A 21,106-nucleotide genomic window follows, 5' to 3' on the forward strand; every position below is an offset into this window, starting at 1 on the left:
CACAAAACTGACGTTAGGCCAAGCTTCTTTTACGGTAAAACCTGCCTTAAACTTATTCCTCTGGGTCTAAAAATTGTTTGAAAAGGTCAAACCTGCTATAAGTAGTTCAATATTGGATTCCAAACAAGAGTTCAATTTATCAACTAAGTATAATATACAATGCAGAAAGCTGTAACATTAAAAATTGTTTTTTTGCACTCATAATAAGTGCAAATTTTTATATTAGTTTTTGGCTTAGAAACAAATATCAATTACTTTTCTGTTTTACTTCTTTATAAATAGTTTATAGACTATATCACAGTTACAATGGAATGTACAATTTATTCTATACATATGTACATAACAAAAATGGCAAATATGTGCCCCTAAAACTTGATATCAATCAATATGGGATTTATCCAACTTATGAAATTAATATGCTAAATGTTAAACAATCATTAACATGAATATTTGCAAACTGCAACAATGAGATATATTAGCAAGCAGTTAAAACAACAGGAAAATGAATCAAACTGCTTTTGCTGGAAAGAAGTAATCAGCCCTTTCAAATTTCATTAACAGAATAGATATTGACAATTTGATGCAAAGTATAAATTTAGAACTTTTCTGAAAATAACATAAAATAATCAGTATCCTATTTCCGTTTTCAAAAACATGTCATTCACCTTTTCTCTGTCTTCATGAGAGCAGAATAGTGACATAAAATGGAACACTGCTATGTCATGTAATATATATGTATTAAAATCCACTCATTATCAATTAGCCTATTACAGAAGTGTAAAAGCCAACATTTGAGATTCACAGTCATACAGATTCCTCTCACTCATCACATTCATCAATATAAATCAGACTAGCCAAGTCAACTGTCTGATTTCAACTGTCATATTTGAATGGCTTGTCTTAATTGTGGACAGTATATTTCTTTTTTCTTCTTGCATAAAACACATATGAATAAGTAAATTTAAAAACAAATAATTAAGTTGTGTCCAGATTATCGTGTGCTTGTGTTGAACTGCATGAAATAGGAGGCTGTGGGTGGGTTGGTGTAAACTTCTTTCTCCAAATACTGTTTGTGGGATTCCTGTTCAAGACCTAAACGTCTGTTTTCGTCTGCCATTTCTCTGTTGATATCTTTGTGTTTCCTGTCCATTTCTCTCTCTAACAACATACCAGCTCTGGCATTGGCATTTGCTTGCCTTGCATGTTCAATTTCTCTCAGTGTATCTTCCTGGTCTCTTCGCTATAAACAAAAGAAAATTCAAGTTAAAATGACCAATTAAATTCTAAATTTTCAACATCAACCTGACAAATCATTTGTTTGCATGAGTATTCAATTCAATGCTTTTTTTCCATATTTATAGTCCTGTTGACAACATAAATAAGTTAAGGATACCAATTTCCCTTGATAGTAGATAATATTACAGTCTAAAGTGCCTTAATAGTGTATACTGAGTAAATGGTCTATACTATAATATGTATTAATGTAATAAGAAACTTAAAATAAAAGCAATAAAATTAATTTTGAATAAAACTAAGAGCCTGTATTGACTTATGGTCTAGTACAATTTTGAAAGGAGCATGGTTTTTTGAAGCTGAATGTGCAAAATTAGAGGAAAGAAAATTTGCCAATCATAATCAAAAATTGCTTCTTGTGGTCATGTTTATCATACAATCAGAAAGGACCTTCCATACATCATTCAGGCTAATTTTTGGTTAAAATGTGCAAAGAAGTATAAGAGAAGAGAATGAAATTGTGATAATCAAAAAAAGAGTCCTATGTCCAGGTCAGTTTAAAGTATATTTACATATCTGAAGGTAAAGTTATTGCTTTTGGGAGTTTATTGACTCTTAGCATAAATTCTATTTTGAAGGACATGTACTTGCTAATGTTGTTCTCTAAATATAATTGTATCAGTTTAAATGTCCCAGGTAATCTTAAATAAAGGGCTACTGCTCCTCTCTGTCACGCTTCAAAACATATGCGCCTGAGTTCCTGTACTACTAATTGGTCAATAAACACTCATACTATCTTAAATGCTTTAAAAATATTGATTATCTTTGGAATTAGAACGCAAAACGCTATATCTTGATTTTGTTTTGAGAAAAGGGATAATTTATCACAAACCTGTTTCTCTAGCCTTTGTTTTTCTTGTTCCTTTCGTATAGCCTCTAGCTGTTGTGGACTCATTCCTTTCCACCTGTCTGGGATGACACGATGAGGACCAAATGCACTTTGAGCAACAGCAGGGTTCTCCGTTAAAGTGTCACCAAATATGTGATTGGCGATTTCTGTCATATTATCATCAAATTCTTGCTGTTTCTTAAGTCTCTCACGTTCATTTCTTTCTCTTGCCTATACAATTTAATATATCAATTAACATTTTTTATCATCATATTTCAAAACTAAATGTTCGATTAATAAATCCAGAAATACTTACTTCAAAGGACATATTCATAAATTTCAGAGGAGGTAACTCTAGCACTATTATTTAATTTTTCTGATAATTATATATGTAACAATGAAAACTAGTAAAATGTTGGTACTGCCAATAGATGCTCCGTGAAACACACATTTATTCATAGATAAGGAAAAAAGTGGCATGTACTTAAAGGGTGCAATTGAGATGGTATACTTGGCCAGACAAAGAAAATATTTACTTATTTTGGGGATTTGTCTGTGATGTGTGGTGACCAATAAAGTTAATATCTGGTAAACTATTGTAAACAAATCACATATTATAAAATACATACATAACAATGTTTCCAGAAATAAAAGACATTCTAATGTCAGTAATGAGAACTACTCATTATGTTGGAACATATGAATCATTTTATATCAATCTTGTATAGAGATCATAACTTTTAAAAATCTTACTGAGTGAAATCTTTGTGTGCTTAATCAAATCATTATGCAATAAATATAGAAATAGATTAAAGATGTAAATTATAATTTTATAGTACCAGTAATGTATTTGCTGTTTTTTTTCCTTTTACAACTAAAGCCATATGATCAAGAACTGAAAACCCCTAAATATTATATAAATGTTACAATATTCCTTTCTTTGTCAGTACCTTTTATGAACCAATTCATTATAAAATGCTTTTTTGCACATATACTACTTACTAGTGCATTATTGTAATCTGTTGTAGCCATATTTATTGCTCTTTTACAGTCATCTTCAGCTTTCTCAAGTTCCATTCCTCGTTGATCTAATTCTCTCATTTTCAGTTGATATAAACGATCTGCTTCATCCTGATTACGTTTTGCTTGTTCTTTTTCATTGGCTTGTTGTGTTGACCATTCTCGCAATTGTTCTTGTTGGAATTTTGTTCTTGCTTTATTATTAAGGTCTTCACCTGTATCAAGAAAAGGATTAACATGTAGAAATGAATGTTACACTAGACTGCATTTAATTTCACACTAAGATCAATAAGAAAGAATGTAAATATGTTGGACTATTCTAGTGACTACCAACTCAACTTGATACTTAAACCTTTACAGTAAAAATATTTAATGTTACAAAGCAGTCTTTACCTTCAAATTTTTGAATACTTGAAATACCACATCTTGGATCATCATCACTGACACGGCCAGGTTTGTCCTTCTTCAAATAATCGGGGTCATATAAATCAAACTCTCTACGACCATCTGGCTGTTGGTGTAAAGATCGGAAATCATTTAATGCCTGATTTAATGCTCTCACATCTTGCTCCTGTCTTTTCTCCAACATCTGAGAAATTTTGTCATTTCTAACAGCATCAGCAGCTGAAAATAAAATGATATAAAATTAATATAAAAATTACAGCATTTGAAGAGAATCCAAATGTTCTTACCTCTATTGTTCCACTTAGTTTGGCTCTGTCATATAATGGTGAGTCTGTCCTAAGATGAGAACCTCTACAAAATTGTTGTCTTTTAATGTGTTTATATGGTATTGGTTTTCCCGTTTGAATGGTTTTACACTAGTAATTTGTGGGGCCCTTTATAGCTTGCTGTTCGGTGTGAGCCAAGGCTCCGTGTTGAAGACCGTACTTTGACCTATAATGGTTTACTTTTATAAATTTTGACTTGGATGGAGAGTTTTCAAATTGGCACTCATACCACGTCTTCTTATATCTATATAGTAATATTGTGTTTATTTCCCTTTAAAGAACTTAGTGGCAAACATTAAGCCATCTTAGACATATGGTCAAGACACTTGTATATTTTTGAAGAAAGTATGTTGACCTCAAGATTTCTTTTGATTTTTTAATGTTTTTTTTCTGAGTCTTCTTAATGCATTCTCTAGAGTCTAGATACATGTATATATTTCCTTTTATACATGTCAGCAAGGTTATAATGATACAATTTTTAATATGACTTCAATATTTTTCATATTATAAGAAGTACTTTATTTTTCTGAACATGTATTAATTAAATCTTTTTTCAGTGTGAAATAAATCAGCTGCATGTAAAACTCTTACCCTATATGTCCTATATGCCATTTGTTACTTGTAAGTTGTAATACTGTAAAAGAATATTCTTCAGATTCTTTAGCATCCTTAAAACATGCTTAAATTTTTTGGGGCCCTTTATAGCTTGCTGTTCGGTGTGAGCCAATGCTCTGTGTTGAAGGCCGTACCTTGACCTATAATGGTTTACTTTTATAAATTGTAACTTGGATGGAGAGTTGTCTCATTGGCACTCATACCACATCTTCCTATATCTATTAAATTGCTTATTTCATATATTTATGAGTATTTTTTTAACAATAGGAATATCTTTTTAAGAAAAATTTACCAAAGGCTTCACTACGTTTCCTTTCATAATCCTCCTGTTCCTTTTTGTCTCTAACTTGTTGTTCAATAGCTTGTAAGTCTACCTAAAATTAAATAAAAAGATGAAAACAGTTCAATTACAATACATTTACTAAGGTTACAGCTTATTAATCATGTTAATATTCAAAATTTTGAAAAAAATCTTTTTTTATTAAATCAACATAGGTGGTTGCCTCCTTTAATAAATTAAACAATTGATCTGCTCTTATAGACCAATTTTAAGTTGTTTTAAATGAATGAGTTACATTGGTTGACCTGAGGTCAATTGCAATGGTTTCATGTCGATCCGGCCCCACGTCGATCCGGCCCAAGTCGATCCGTCCCACGTCGATCCGGCCCAACGTCGATCCGGCCCATATTTAAAGTCGATCCGGCCCAATAAAAAAATATATTTATAAGGAATAAAAATAAAGATATATATTAATTGTAATTCATAAATGTTTATGAATTTTATTATAATGTAAAAGGTGTACGGTAAAAAAAAATTGGCCTTTGACAAATATTTTCTTTAGATGAGTTTAAAACAACTATGTTGATTATGTTTTCATTACAAGTTTTCAAGATTATTGAGTATAATTATAATAAAAACGTATATAAAAGAATTTAGTACAATCAACAGACATCAACATTAATCAGCAGTAATTAGCATTTTCTTTCAATTGACTGTGATCTTAACAAGTCTTTCATCCTGTGTAATAACAAATAGTTACATACACAACGGTACAAGCCGATCCCCAAGCTGATACATACAAACCCCACTTCTACAAGATGGTTAATATGTTGAAGCTGCTATACAAACAGACACAATCACACTCATTTTCGTATCGATTTAAAATAATTCTTTGACTGGTACTCCAATACTTCACTTACCTGTTGTCATCCATCATCGATACTTTTTACAAATTCCATTTATACTGTTAAAATTTGTCACAAAATCCTCCAAAGTCAATATAGTTTATTCATATTTTATTATGGGGCCGGATCGACGTAGGGACGGATCGACGTGGGCCGGATCGACTTAGGACGGATCGACTTTGGGCCGGATCGACTTGGGGCCGGATCGGTTTGGGGACGGAACGACCGGATACCATTGCAATTGGTGTAAATGAAGTCATTAAATAATCAGCTCTTACTGTAACATACATGTAGGAAATGTACAGGAAAATTAATTTGAAAGTCATCTATATAATCTTTTAATCATTCAATCTCATGCACCATACTCTAGCTAATTTCATAATTCATATGTAGCAAACTCTATAGCTAGTTGTATAATTCATATAAAGGAACACATATATTTTCTGCAGTTTTGTAAACTAATAACCTTTACAAGCTCAACAGGTAGCATCTGCCCAACATAGATAACGGTAATCGGAAAAGGAGAGTAGCAGAGCTGTAGATTAAGGGTTACGTTATAGTATATGCTTCATATTACTCATCGTGAAGAGCAAACGGGAAACTGTGCAAACCAGTTTTGTATGTGGTACTGGTATGTGTACTTAAAGTGGATAGAGACCTACAGATTGGTTAAATGATGATACAATCTAGATGCAGAAAAGTAAACCTTAACTTTAGCATAATGGGTACATGTATATTCTTACCCCAATAGTTCTGCATTTAGAATTAAAAATTCTTGATTTTCTTTGTTCTTCCATCAACCTACGGCGCTCAATTGCAGCCGCTTCCTTGTAATCTACTGGAAGATCGAGTTTGTACATTTTGAAAACAAGTTGAAGATAAACACTGGAAGAAATCCGACAGTTTCACTGATTATCTCGTTGCTAAGTTTACACGGTTGTTATCCGGAAGTTGACTGCGTATCTATAAAACATATTAATAAATGTCTGATCATGTATAAAAACAATATGCATATAAATATGTCAATTTGAAAAATCCAATTTATATGAGATGATATAATTTGTCTTTTTTTAATTACAATAACGTTTTTAACAATTTTTTTGTGAGGATTTTTTCACCGCTGATTAGTCTCGTACTAATCTCGGGAAAAACGAGAACAATGGGAAGCGACGTCTGTTGGCGCTAAAAATTTGCATTCATAATGTAAACCAAAATATTTACATTTTTTAACGTAGAAGCTAAATTCGTGATTTCTTCCAATCACTCACCTGACAGCTAACGACAAATATCTTCTAGTTCAAAATGCCAGGCCACTTGAAATACATCGAAGTGGAAAACTTCAAATCATATCGTGGTAAACAAAAGATTGGACCCTTCAACAAATTTACTGCTGTCATTGGTCCAAATGGTTCAGGTAAATTATACTTGCTTGATTTGAGGCAAAGTATCATGTGACGAAACATACAAAATGATAAAATGTCTCAGTTGAAAACGGCCTTATAATATTTTATCCAAATGTAGTACAGGATGTTTTAAGTTTGCAATTATGTGCCAATCACAGGGGAGGTAATCCCTTTTTGGATGATGTGCCGCCTATGATATCCTCATCACAGCCACTCAAAACATATCTGGATGTATTGACGAGTGAAGAAACCATTTACGGCCACATATATTTTTTTAAAACACATCTTCATGTTTTGATAAGTTATGAAACCTCAAACCAGTGCATTTTACAGGTAAAATCAGTACCTATTCAGTATTCAATTCAGCATCTACATGTAAAGACCTTCAAGCTATCACTATTTAGGAATGTGTAACACTTGAACTATATTGTCATACAGCAATCACTTTCCTGGTATTGGGTCCCTTTGCTCCCTTAACTTGTTTACTCCCTACACGTTCACACCCTATGTCTATTCAATTACAGGTTGAATTATTAGATGTTTCTGATCCTAATCCTACGGTCAATATTATGACACAACTGTTCTCTTTGTGCTGGATTTTTTCATCCTGGTACTTTATTTCTCCGTTAGTATTTTTACAGGGTTTCTTCTGGTGTATATATACATGTATCAACATATTTATATTTTCATAAATAAAAATTGATGAATTTTTTTATAAATTTTTTTTTTGTTAAGTTGATTCATTATTTATTGTTGATTATTTATGATATCTGTTACTTGGTACATTGTATTTACAAAGCTAATTTGGTATTATTGATACATGTATGTGGTTAAGTGAACTACATGTATTTGGTTTGGTATGAGTAAAAACAATGAAGATGTTTCTCAAGGAGTTTTTTTATGTTTTATTTTTCAAAAACTTAAATAAGAAAACAAAAGCCCAAAACATATGTAATAAAGAAGTACATATTGTTGGCATATTGCATCTTCTGGAGACAATTTTCTACTGCATATATAAAATTCTAAGGAAAGATAAAAAAAGAGAAACAAAACAAAAATAAAATATATCGTCTACAAACCCCATCCTTCTTGTGGCTGCATCATGTTAAATTACAAATGACTCTGTTAAATTAGCTCAATGCCCATTGTTTCAGATACAGACTCCTGTATTCAATGGTTTTGATACAAATGCACAATGTTTAACATAATAAATGTTATTGATTAAATGTCAGTGACTTTGAGACGTGAGGCATGAAGAATCTATCAAACTCATAATAAATGCACAGGATTGATTAGGAAACAAATATATTGTTCAGCACAAATAAATAAAATTACATGGTAAAGATACTACCTGTGAAGGACATCCATTGAATCTCTTTTTAATTACCTTACCACAAATTACTGGTTCCTGTATGCAAAAAACTCTATTTGTAAAGTTTTACTATAAATGATAATATTGAATGAAGTGATGACATAAGGTATTGACAAACAGTTAACTTATTTACCTTGTTTTGTTCTGTTTTAGTATTTCATGTATTCCTCTATCTTAGAGAACCGTAGAGTACACAATGTAAAAAGTCCACTAATATTTTGTATAGATGAACTGAAACACCATCTAATTGTCCAGTGAAACAGCAATTAATGAATATATAAAATTCCAACATGATAAATATTTGAGGATCCCTCTGATGAGATCTATAATCCTCTTTGAAAAGCATATGATTAATTTGACAGATTGGTGAAAAATAATCACATTGATAATGCAAACTAATTGGACATGTTGACAATTGACACTAATTGTGAACGTTTTCCCACTTCATAAAACTTTTAAAAAAAATATAAAATAAACATACTGTATACATTTTAATGTAAAAAGTCAATATTTTCTTAAACAGTGACACATCTTCATGACCTCACTATGTGATATGTACATGTATGACATTAAGAGAAAAAAATCTATTTTCCCTGGTAATGACATATTTTGAATTTGAAATTAAAACTTATTAAAATGTATATTTATATTTCATTTCAGGAAAATCTAACTTGATGGATGCTATAAGTTTTGTCCTTGGTGAAAAAACATCAAACCTACGTGTAAAAAGATTAAGTGTGAGTCTCAAGAATATCACTTTTCAAATGTTTTTATTTATAAGAAATACACATGAGCACAGGTACAGATAACAAAGTGTATATGCCAAGGTAAAATTAGCTGGCTTGTAAAAAGCCTTTCAAACACACACAAATTCGGAGAGTGTTTTTTTTGTTGTCAGATTTGGATCTTAATTATTTCCTTTCGAAAATGATTAAGAAAATTACACTTACATGTACATATAAACTTCTATTCATTTTGATTTATATTTCACATGCATGTATTTTCATCAGTATGCTTATGTACAAAATATAGATGGAAACAAAATTAAGATGTGGAAAAATTTAGTTCAACACCAGCAAAACTATGTCAACAAAAATTATGACATTGTAATATTAAGGAAAATGGAAACCATTAATGTATCTAAGAAAAGAATTAACTGGTTGTTATATATTCCTGTTTATATTTTGATAAGATAAGATAAATTGACAATACAAAATATATCCAGGTGCCTGCAGAGCATCTCAAATGTATGTTATTGAACCCAACATTTTTCAAAACAATGATGGAAAAGAATCGGATTATTCAGATGTACATTTATACCTAGGGTTTTCTTGTTTGTTAATATTTTTTTAGTAAAAACTTTTTTTATTTTAAAAATCACCAGACTACTTTTCATAAGTTGTCATTTTAACCCAATCCAAACATGAAACCATGTACATGTAAATCATAATTCTTCAAGTGTAAATGAACATTTGCAATATCATTATGTATGTTAATATTCACTCACAACCCTATCTCATTCCCTTAAAGTTAAACCATATATAAAGTAATTTTTGGGTGGGTTGGGCAAAGTCCCAAACAAGCTTATAGTATGAGTATATTGTGCTGATTGGCAGTCGGGGAAAAGTGGGGATTGAAGTTATGTAATAGTCTCATCTTCTAGCTTTCAACCAAGGTCCTGAAAATATACAGAAATATTGCACACATGTTGAAGTTGTGAACCTGCTATTATGGAATTTTTTGAGAAATTTTTTCATGACTTACACATGTTGGTCATTTCTTTTGCATAATTTTCAAAAGATGATAAAAAAATTTTGTTTTTAACCTAGATCTTTGGAACATCACAGAAAGTTTGCAAAGCAACTGATGTTGTTCACCTTCCATTATGAAGTTGCTTAATGCTTTTTTGCTCCCCAATTTATATTAATGTGCAACCTGACCTTTTGAGTCCTTTTTTTCACAACATTTGTTTAATTTTTGTAGGATCTCATTCATGGAGCACCAATTGGTCAACCTGCTGCTAACAAGGCCACAGTTACAGCTGTCTATGTTAATGAAGAAACAGATGAGGATACTCACTTTACAAGAGTAATTCATGGTTCTTCATCAGATCATAAAATTAATGGAAAGGTAAAAAAAAAGAGAATAAGTAAAAAGTATAGCTGTTGTCAGGGACTGTGCTAGCCTCCAAAATGTTTTCAGCAGCATCAAAATATTGTTGCCAGCTGAAATAAAAAAATTGCAATTGGCGAAGCCCCATGCAATCCCTGGTTACAAATAATTGCAAAATATTACACTAAAAAAACAGCACAATAAAGCCAAAGGAATCAAAAGAATTTTGCACCTTATGGTTTTATGTAGCCATAATAAAAAAAGCGATGTTGTATGATTGCCCAAGAGAACCTACATGTACTCTCCACCAGAGACCAAATGACATAGAAGTAAGCAACTATAGGTCACCATACAGCCTTCAACAATAAGCAAAACCTTCACCGCATAGCAAGCTATAAAGGCCCCAAAATGACAATATCAAACCAAAACAAACTGAACAAAACAATAAACAAAAAACAAATAGGTAAACAGCAATAAATGACAACCACTCAAATAAAGGCTCTTGACTTGGGACATGCAAATATTGAATGTGGCAGGGTTAAATTCAGTTTGTTACACATTCTGAAATGCATCCTTTAAATAAAAAATTTAAAAAAGCCACCACATGTTATTTTATAATTTAATTCACTCAAATTCTTTAATTTCTTTAACTTTAAAAATATTTGTTAGTAAAAAAATACCCCCTCCTTATTACAGACAGTATCTGCCACTGAATATAATACACAACTTGAGAAGATAGGGGTGATAGTGAAATCCAAGAACTTCTTAGTGTTCCAAGGTACAGTTGAAAGTATTGCTATGAAGAATGCTAAAGAAAGAACACAGATGTTTGAAGAAATAAGCAGGTAAAATTTAACATACTTCTTGCTAACAAAAACTGTGTATATCTATGTAACAATGTCATATGCATCATCAGTCTACAGGACTAAACCCAATACTAACCACCCAAACCAGTCTGAAATGACAGACAAGTAAAATTGTCCTGAAAAGATTTATGAAAGACAGATTTCAAAGATTTTATTATGAATTATGCATTCTATATCATAAGATAATTTACCAAGACTTATCTTACCGGAAGTTTAATCTAAGCTTACTTGAAAGAAAAAAAATACTCTTTTTGCAAGCTAGAAGTCGAGAAGTATTATTTGACTCATAATGTTGATTTGTCTTCTAAAATTTGTACATGCGCATGAAAATTATTTTGTCGTTTTTTCTTCTTTTTTTAGCTCACCTGGCCCGAAGGTCCAAGTGAGCTTTTCTCATCACTTGGCGTCCGTCGTCCCGCGTCGGCGTAAACTTTTTACATTTTGAACTTCTCCTAGAGAACCACTGAATGGAATGAAACCAAACATGGCATGAATGTTCCTTATGAGGTGCTGACCAAGTGTTGTTACTTTGTAGCGGATCCATCATCCAAGATGGCCGCCAGCGGGGGACTTAGTTTAACATAGGACCCTATGGGAAATACATACAAATGTCTTCTTTTAGAGAACCACTGAATGGAATGAAACCAAACATGGCATGAATGTTTCTTATGAGGTGCTGACCGAGTGTTATTACTTTGAAGTTGATCCATAATCCAAGATGGCTGCCAGCGGGGGACATAGTTTAATATGGGACCCTATGAGAAATACATACAAATGTCTTCTTTTGGAGAACCACTAAATGGAATGAAACCAAACATGGCATGAATGTTCCTTATGAGGTGTTGACCAAGTGTTGTTACTTTGAAGTCGATCCATAATCCAAGATGGCCGCCAGCGGGGGACTTTGTTTAACATGGGACCCTATGGGAAATACATACAAACGTCATCTTTTAGAGAACCACTGAATGGAATGAAACCAAACATGGCAAGAATGTTCCTTATGAGGTGCTGACCAAATGTTGTTACTTTGAAGCTGATCCATCATCCAAGATGGCAGCCAGCAGGGGACTTAGTTTAACATAGGACCCTACGGGAAATACATACAAATGTCTTCTTTTAGAGAACCACTGAATGCAATGAAACCAAACATGGCATGAATGTTCCTTATGAGGTGCTGACCAAGTGTTGTTACTATGAAGCCGATCCATAATCTAAGATGGCCGCCAGCGGAGGACTTAGTTTAACATAGGACCCTATGAGAAATACGTACAAATGTTTTCTTTTAGAGAACCATTGAATGGAATGAAACCAAACATGGAATGCATGTTTCTTTTGAGGTGCTGACCAAGTGTTGTTACTTTGAAGCTGATCCTTCATCCATGATGGCTGCCAGATGGGGACAATGTTTAACAAAGGACCCTATGGACAATACATACAAATGTCTTCTTTTAGAGAACCACATACTGAATGGATTGAAACCAAACATTGCATGAATGTTCCTTATGAGGTGCTGACTAAGTTTTGTTACTTTGAAGCTGATCCTTCATCCATGATGGCCGCCAATGGGGGGACTTCCTTTAACATAAGAACCTATGGGAAATACATACAAATGCTTCTTCTAGAGGTGCACTGAATGGAATGAAACCAAAACATGGCATAAATGTTTCTTATGAGGTGCTGATTAAGTGTTGCTACTTTGTTGCCGATTTACTGTTCAAGATGGCCACCAGGATTTTTTATTAAATTACAGGACCAATATTAAACCAAATTTGGCCTCACTCATTATAAGGGTATCTGTTATGATTTTAATCTATTTTTACATGATTTCCAAAACCAAAGTAGAATCAGGTGAGCGACACAGGCTCTTGAGAGCCTCTAGTTTCTCACTTTTTTGGGAAGAGGTTAAACTAGTATCTCAAATTCTGCAAGGAACACAAGTAAATTAGATAAATTTATGATGGGGAATATTATTTCTATTGTAACTTTATTTAAATCTATTATTGTTACCAGGTCTGGTGAGTTGAAAGAAGAGTATGATAAGGCCAAGGCAGAAATGTTAAAAGCTGAAGAAGATACTCAGTTTACTTACCACAAAAAGAAGGGTATTGCAGCTGAAAGGAAAGAAGCTAAAATGGAAAAAGATGAAGCTGAAAGATTCCAAAAGTTACAAGAACAAATGGTTGGTTTTGAAACAGGCATTTTATTACAAAAAATATACTAGAACAAGAAGGCAAACTTTAAAACCATTAGTGTTGTTCTGATGATAGGAATAAGTCGGAAATCAGTTGGTTGGGCTTGGCGATGTCGATAACTGATTGTCATTATAGTTTCCGGACCTTTAGCATATCAACTTCCAGTCCGTTTCCGGTTTGCATTTTACATGCGCAGTCAAACAAATTGTAAAGAAAAATATCAGTAGATGACAATAACAATGTCAAACATCCTATAATCAAAGACATAAGCAATTTCTTTCTCTATAAACATGGTAAAAGCATTAACTTTACAGATTGATCATATTTTATTTAAAATAAATAACTTTTTATGAAATACTTTCTTTCAATTCCGGTAGTTGTTACTCGAGACAGAGACATTTATATATATAAATGTCTGCTCGAGAGCGTACATCAGATCATTCTGATTTTCAACAAAATAAATTTGTTGCTACATTAGAACGTGGTGCAAATTGCCTTTTACTAATGTTTCGTCCATTTGTTGCGTAAAAAACTTCATAATTCTTTCCAAATTGCTTGTCAAACTGTTTATTTTTGTAAATTTTCCTGGTTTGTCTGCCATTGAAATATATACGAATCACAGATCGGATACAGACCAACTATGAAAGAATTCCGCATTCTTACGATTATAAGTACAGACGCTCGAATGACACAGCTGACAGAAGAACAATGATCACAAAAGTGAAAAATATGCATACCACACGAATGAACAGACTTTGGTTTGATCCCCTTAGTTAAATGTATATATTTCAATGCAAATAAATTGTTTTATTTATTGATTAATTTTAAATTGCTTAAAGTTAAGTACTTTATATATCTTTTTTTAATGAGAAGCATTCAAATTTGGTACAGCTATGTATTTAAAATTATAATGTGAATGATACCATTGAAATTAAGAAATTTTAGTGTTATTGTTGGTAATAAATGTTGTAATTTTAAAACAAAATAAGTTCAATCTGAATCTGGATTCTGATTGATTCACTGTTTTAATTGCTAAATAAAATATGAAAAGGAAACAAAAGATCAAATATGAACATATAAAACTCTGCAATGATTGGAATATACGTATTAAATATGTACAATGTGACCCAATGCATGATTTCATTTCAAAAAAGGGCAAGGTATAATGATGCGATTATAACCGATAGTTGGTTGGTTGCTGTCAACCGATAGTAATAGATAATCGGTTGGTAATTTCAAACGATAATCCAACACTAAAAACCATATTCTTTGAAAAATATTGTAATTTAACATATGATTTCAGAAGATTGAAATTATATACAAATACAGAAACATTAAGAATTACAACATGTTTTATTTTGTGAGCATAATTTTAAGAGCATCGTCGTGGAGATCTTAGATTTTTTTATATCTCCTTGTTTAGAATTTTGCCTTCATTTGAGATGTCTTTCTTAGCCCTCAAGACCATTTCATTCCCCCTTTTTAAAGTACCAGTTTCCAAATAGGGAGATTATATAGTGATGAACCTGTCTGTCCGCCTATTACAATATAGGTTTCCAGATGAATTTGAAGTATTACTTTACCAAATCGTTTGAAATTTGAACAGATTGTCATGGACCATAAAATACAGGTCAAGTTCAATTTTGATGGTTTTGACATAAGGTTAAAGAGTTGTGCAACTTTGTAACCATTAAAAAAATATGGTTTACAGAATTTGAACACCATGTCATGGAACATAGAAATACGAATGAGTTACAAGTTCGATGGTTTGGACATAAACCTTCATGAGTTATTCCCTAAGTTACCTTAAAATTTGAATTTTTCTATGGTTTTCGACTGATAAAGCACCTTAGACAAAATCTTTTTTGAATTTTAACAGTATAACATGAACCATAAGAATACGGGTAAAGTTAGATTTTCACTGTTTTGGCCTGTACTGTTTGAGAGTAATGGCCCTTAATTATCTTAAAAATAAAAGTTTTTTTTTTGTTTCCCAATGAAAACTTTAAGTATCACTTGACAGAATCTTTTTAGATTTTAAAATTGACCTTGACTATTAAAAAGATTTTGACAGTAGACTTTACTGTTAAAGAATTTTTCTGCAGACATGAGTATCTGTGATCACTTGTCCATCTAATTCAAGTTATGTTAAGTAAAATGTTTTGGGCCATGTAAGCTTTCAGAGACATTCATTTCTTAGTTGTTCAGCTGACATATTTCTACAACTTTTTACAGTTATTGGTATCTTACTTGTTATGTAATTTTGTATTTCAGGATGATAAGCAGTTGGAACTTCAGTTGTTTAAATTATTTTACAATGAAAGAGACATAGATGAGTTGGCTGATGAAATAAACAGGAAAAATACTTTGCTAGAAAAAGAAACAAGGAGAAGAGACAAAATAGATGATGAAATTAAGGAGAAAAAGAAGGAACAAGGCAGAATGAGTAGAGATCTGACCAAAGTTGAACAGTCTATAAGAGAATCTGTTAGTATATGTAGTTTTAATGTCAAAGTAATATATTCATTAGATTGGGTATAGAATAAAGTCACAGAGTTAATGTCACCAAATAGTACAGCCACATCCTGTTGGCTGATAGTTTAAAATTTGACAATACTCATTGTACAAGGAAAATTTTCTTCAAACTTTTCTGGACTTTTATACAAAGGAATGATTTATATTTGGTCTGCAGCTTGATTATGTTGAGTTGTAGAATGTAATCAATTTTTACATCTGCAGTGCAGGAACTTCCTGTTTGCCAATAGTTTGAAAATTACAACTCATTGTAATCTTGTAAGAATGGAGATATGGGTATGAAATTGAAATTTACACTGAAAAGTTGGTGAGGGGTTCTTATAAGAGCAAAGGAGTATGTTCGTTAAGGGCCATATTTGGCCCAGGTTATTAAGTTCAATGTTTCAAGATAAAGAATGTTTTAAGTTGATGTAAAGACATGGTAGAAAGTTAAGTAATACCTTTTTTGTCCCAAGTTTCATTGTAAAGCGTTGATTTTTACATCCCAAATAGGTAAAAAATAGAGATTTTTGCAAAATTTGACAAAATCTTACAGATTTCAACCAAATTAAGGTCTAGGAAACATGGAGAGCAGGCGTCGACAAACTAAATATTCAAGTCAGATATGTAAAATGTTATAATAAACATTATATTAAAAGATATTTTTTGTTGACGCATGCGCTCAATGGTTCCTGTCCCAAAAATTAACTGAAATTTACTCGTTTTCATTGAATTTGTGGAAAATCAAAATAAGCGCTATTTGTGACGTCATAAATTGAACCCAAGTACGTAAATTTTCAACAAAAAGACACATTTTCTATCTAGTCATTGTTTTAGCTACGGTTCATTGTGATATTGGTCAATAAATCCTAATTTGAAATGGTAGCTAGAAATAAGGGCCATTTTAGGGCCTTATCGAACCTTCTCCTTTTACTTTTATAATCAAATTTCAAGGGTTGATGTTGATAAGAAGAACATCTAATGCCTTCCTCTTTCTCAGTACATAAGAACTTATTATTTCTATATACCTGTTTGTTATCTGTGAACAATTTTATATTGTAGGAAGTTGAACTGAATAAGAAACGTCCTTTATACATAAAAGCAAAAGAAAAGACTTCCCACATGATAAAAAAAGTTGAAGCCGACAAGTAAGTTTTACATTTTATATATTTGTTTTTTATATTAATGACAATCATGTTCATATTGTTCATATGTTACCTTTATTATGTAATCTGTGACTTAAATCCTTGAACAAAAACATCATGAAACAACTTGTGGTCCTGAGTTTATCAGGTGATTTAGTATAACAGTTGATCATAATGTTAGAGAAACCACATACCATTAATTCAGAAATTTTAGATATATCTTTATTATTGAGAAAATTGCAACTGGATAGGTTCAACAAAAAATAATAACTCACATTTTTATTATATCACTATTTATATGCAGCCTTTTCTGAAATAATTAAACTTACATTTTTGTCCTCTTTTCACCAATTGCAATGATAAATGCATGCAAAAATTTCTGAATATACATGTACAGTGTAAAGTGATTCCGAATTTTTACTATTTAATGTATTAAAGCCAAATTTCTCAATTATTTGACTTGTTGTATTACAGCAATTATAGATATGAAGGTAGCTTTATTACCGTAACCAAAGGTTACTTGTTAATGGCTAAGATTTTGTTTTTCAGAAAATCCCTGAAACAAGCAAAGAAAACACATGATAACCATGAAATGGAGGTCAGTTTGATTTATTTTATTGATGTATACTTACAGTAACCTTACACATTTGAAATCTTGAGTGAGATTTATTCCTTAAATAAAGGACATAAAATTGTTCCTAAAATGTAATGTTTGCAATTGGAAATGCTTTGAATAAATTGTTTTATCAGGGCTCACGCTACCATGTGACTGGGGCGACAAAGTCGCTTTCCCGGCCGTCACTTGGCTTTGCCCGAATGTCAGTAGCGAAATCTAGTCGCCCTGTTGTGTTACGATACTCACTTTCAGTCGCTTTCGTCATCGGCAATATTCAATTTTTACCAAGTCGATGAAATAGCAATTTTTCAGTAAAAAGTAAAGAAATTTAAAGACATAAACGATTTATTTTCTTCAGAAAAGAGGTTAAAGCATTGATTTTAAAGTTGGTTGCATGTTATTTCATAAAAACAATTTTTTATCACTTCCGGTACTTGTTAGAGAGTGTACATCAAATCATTCTAATTTTCGGCAAAATAAGTTTGTTACTTTATTAGAACGTGATGAAATTTGCCTGAAGTAAATTTGTTATCCATCTATTGCATTAAAAACGTCATATTCCTTTCCAAATAGCGTGTCAAACATCGTTTATTTTTGTAAATTTTTCTTCGTCCGCCATTGAATTATTTGTACTAAACTACTGATCGGAACCGGACCAGCTATGACCGAAATCTGGATTCTTACGATAATGACTACTGAAGAATGAATGGCACAGCTGACAGAGGAATATTGATCCCAAAAGGAAAAATTACACATTCCATGCGCATTAACATACTTTTGGTTAGATCTACTTGATTAATGTATATATTTCCATGTATATATGAATTGTTTCAATTTATTAATTAAAATTGCTCAACTCTGGGACTACTATACTATGTCCAAGCTTAACTGTGTTAAATTTATATATCTTTTAAATGAAAATTTTAACCACTGAATTTCACCAACATAACAGAGTACATTTTAAATTGAAATAACAACTTTCTTTTCCTTTTTGATATAAAAAAAATCTTTTTTATTATTGCTAGATATTAAACTGTTTTTTTTCTGACAAGAGGACTAATATGATTGTGCAACTAGATATGATAAAATTAAACAACTTTGAATTTGAACTGTAACTTTTATTGTACTCCCAGGTACAAATTGAACAATATAAAAAAATAAGATACATATGGCCCTTTGTATTATAGTAAAACCAAACATTGTAGCACCGCAAGCAAACGAGCACTTCACTTTCAAATCTCACCACTTCTCCCCCTCAGTTTCAAAAAGAGAAGTCACTTCTCCCTATGATTCTGAAGTAGTGTGAGCCCTGTTTTATAATTCTATAGTTCATAAGCATCAACATACTTTTTCTTAACATTTTTTGGGTAAAGATTGCATGAAATGCAATCAAAACCCTATGGTACTGACTTGATATCTAAATCTTCCAAGGTTTTTCACTACTTTTGAGATACACAAAATATAGTGCATTGATCATAACATTCTAAACATCCTATCCATGAACATTTCCAGAAATTTTTCAATAAAATATATGCTCAGATATTGAAGTTACAAAATAATGTTATACTTGTCTAGAAAATTGCATCAGTTGTGCAAGGTGCAGGAATCTAATATCTGTTCTAAAAATATCAATGATGTCGTTGTTGAAGTAATCTTTAAAATTGGAGTTTATCTTCCTTTGTCCATAATTGTAGTACGTCCAATGCTTTATACAATGCAATGTTTAATTTTACTTCCCACTGATAAATAAAAGCAATCTTTACCCTTCAGTGCTTACAAGCACTTTGATTAGTGGTTGCATGTGAAAGGATTAACATTAGCATGAGGACCTTACATGTTTTAGAAAATTTTATTTTTATAACACTAAGAAAATCTCGGGCTTTTTCCATTCAAATAATTGATCTTTTAAATACATGCAGATAAGAGAACTGGAAAAAGAATTGGAAGAAGTTGACAAAAAAAGGCAGGAGTTTGAAGAAAGAATAGAAGAAGAGTCTCAGTCCCAAGGAAGAGATTTAAATCTAGAAGAATCTCAGGTATAATAAAATGTGTTGATCACCCTGTGATCATTTTCTAAATGTCTTGCTGACAAGAATAAAATGTTTTGATCAACTTGTGATCATTTTCTATATGTCTTGTTGAATACTAAGTTATCACTAAATTTACTGCATACAAAGACACACTATGGAACAATAAATAAACAAGGAACTATATATACATTATTTTCTTATGGACATTTAATAAATAAGATAACAGGAATTTTAAAAAAAATATCAGGACCATACATCAGACTTCACCAACAACCAAATCATCTGAGAAAATAGTGATGCTAAACATGTATTTATAAGGTGTCAAATTATAAGGGCAGTTTTAAAGAAAGAGAAATCTCTTCTTTTTAATCATACTAGAAATGTATCAACTCTTAAATGTTACAAGTTATGTATTGCATCAATTTGTCTGTAAGTAATGATTTCAGTACAACTTATTTCAAAATATTCCTTCATATTTGCAATGTTAAACTCCGCTCAATTTGACAGGTACAAGAATATCATAGATTAAAGGAAGAGGCTGGAAAGAGAGCTGCTAGATATATGCAGGAAATGGATACTATCAGTCGAGAACAAAAATCTGACCAGGACAGATATGATAATGAAATGAGGAAGAAAAATGAAATGGGTGCTAAAATCAAACAGAAAGAAAGTGAAATGGAAGAAAATAGAAAAAGAGTGGAAAAGTTGAATGAATACATAAGGTAAACTTTCATATAAGAATATAATTGGAAAACAAAAATCTGATGAGGACAATTAGAGAGAAAAAATGAAATATGGGCTAAAATGAAAGAAAAAATGTGAAAGATACAGGAATATTTATGATTATATTTTTGAAGTATTTTTGGGTAAAGATTGCATGAAATGCAATCAAAACCCTGTGGTACTGACTTGATATCTATATCTTTCAAGGTTGATCGCTACCTTTGATAGTTTAAACAAAATAGTACAGTGAAGTGATCATTATTTAGATCCTATCCAGTCAATGTCATGCAATTTATTGATGATATGTTATACTAAGTTATTTAAGTTACAATATGATGTGTATTTGAATTACCATACTTTTCAAGTAATTTTTTTTTTTCATGCAAATTACAAAAGTTATGCATGATATATGAATCTGTTATAAAAATATATGAACAAAGGAAGATAACTCCAACTCAAA

At 31.5% G+C, this 21,106-nt stretch overlaps 2 protein-coding genes across 2 annotated transcripts in view; one reads left to right on the plus strand and one right to left on the minus strand.

The window, feature by feature from the left end:
• Window positions 1-251: 251 nt before the first annotated feature.
• Window positions 252-6,632, minus strand: LOC127729622 (RIB43A-like with coiled-coils protein 2). The gene is made up of 6 exons (XM_052237476.1): window positions 6,417-6,632; window positions 4,781-4,862; window positions 3,536-3,766; window positions 3,125-3,357; window positions 2,126-2,353; window positions 252-1,240 (listed from the first exon to the last, which is right to left on the minus strand). Exons 1-6 carry the CDS (start codon window positions 6,531-6,533, stop codon window positions 992-994), a joined length of 1,140 nt encoding a protein of 379 aa, XP_052093436.1. The 5' UTR covers window positions 6,534-6,632; the 3' UTR covers window positions 252-991.
• A 176-nt stretch (window positions 6,633-6,808) lies between these two features.
• The window catches only part of LOC127729519 (structural maintenance of chromosomes protein 1A-like), a 39,363-nt gene continuing 25,065 nt past the window's right edge, over window positions 6,809-21,106 (plus strand). Inside the window, exons 1-10 of the mRNA XM_052237357.1 lie at window positions 6,809-7,087; window positions 9,109-9,185; window positions 10,432-10,578; window positions 11,257-11,405; window positions 13,437-13,605; window positions 15,893-16,105; window positions 17,195-17,280; window positions 17,827-17,875; window positions 19,813-19,929; window positions 20,431-20,645. Of these exons, the coding sequence (XP_052093317.1) occupies window positions 6,976-7,087; window positions 9,109-9,185; window positions 10,432-10,578; window positions 11,257-11,405; window positions 13,437-13,605; window positions 15,893-16,105; window positions 17,195-17,280; window positions 17,827-17,875; window positions 19,813-19,929; window positions 20,431-20,645 (1,334 nt within the window). The 5' untranslated portion in view covers window positions 6,809-6,975. The remainder of the gene's footprint in view (window positions 7,088-9,108; window positions 9,186-10,431; window positions 10,579-11,256; window positions 11,406-13,436; window positions 13,606-15,892; window positions 16,106-17,194; window positions 17,281-17,826; window positions 17,876-19,812; window positions 19,930-20,430; window positions 20,646-21,106) is intronic.

The sequence above is a fragment of the Mytilus californianus genome, unplaced genomic scaffold (genome assembly GCF_021869535.1).
Source record: "Mytilus californianus isolate M0D057914Y unplaced genomic scaffold, xbMytCali1.0.p SCAF_1, whole genome shotgun sequence".
Classification (NCBI taxonomy): Eukaryota; Metazoa; Mollusca; class Bivalvia; order Mytilida; family Mytilidae; genus Mytilus; species Mytilus californianus.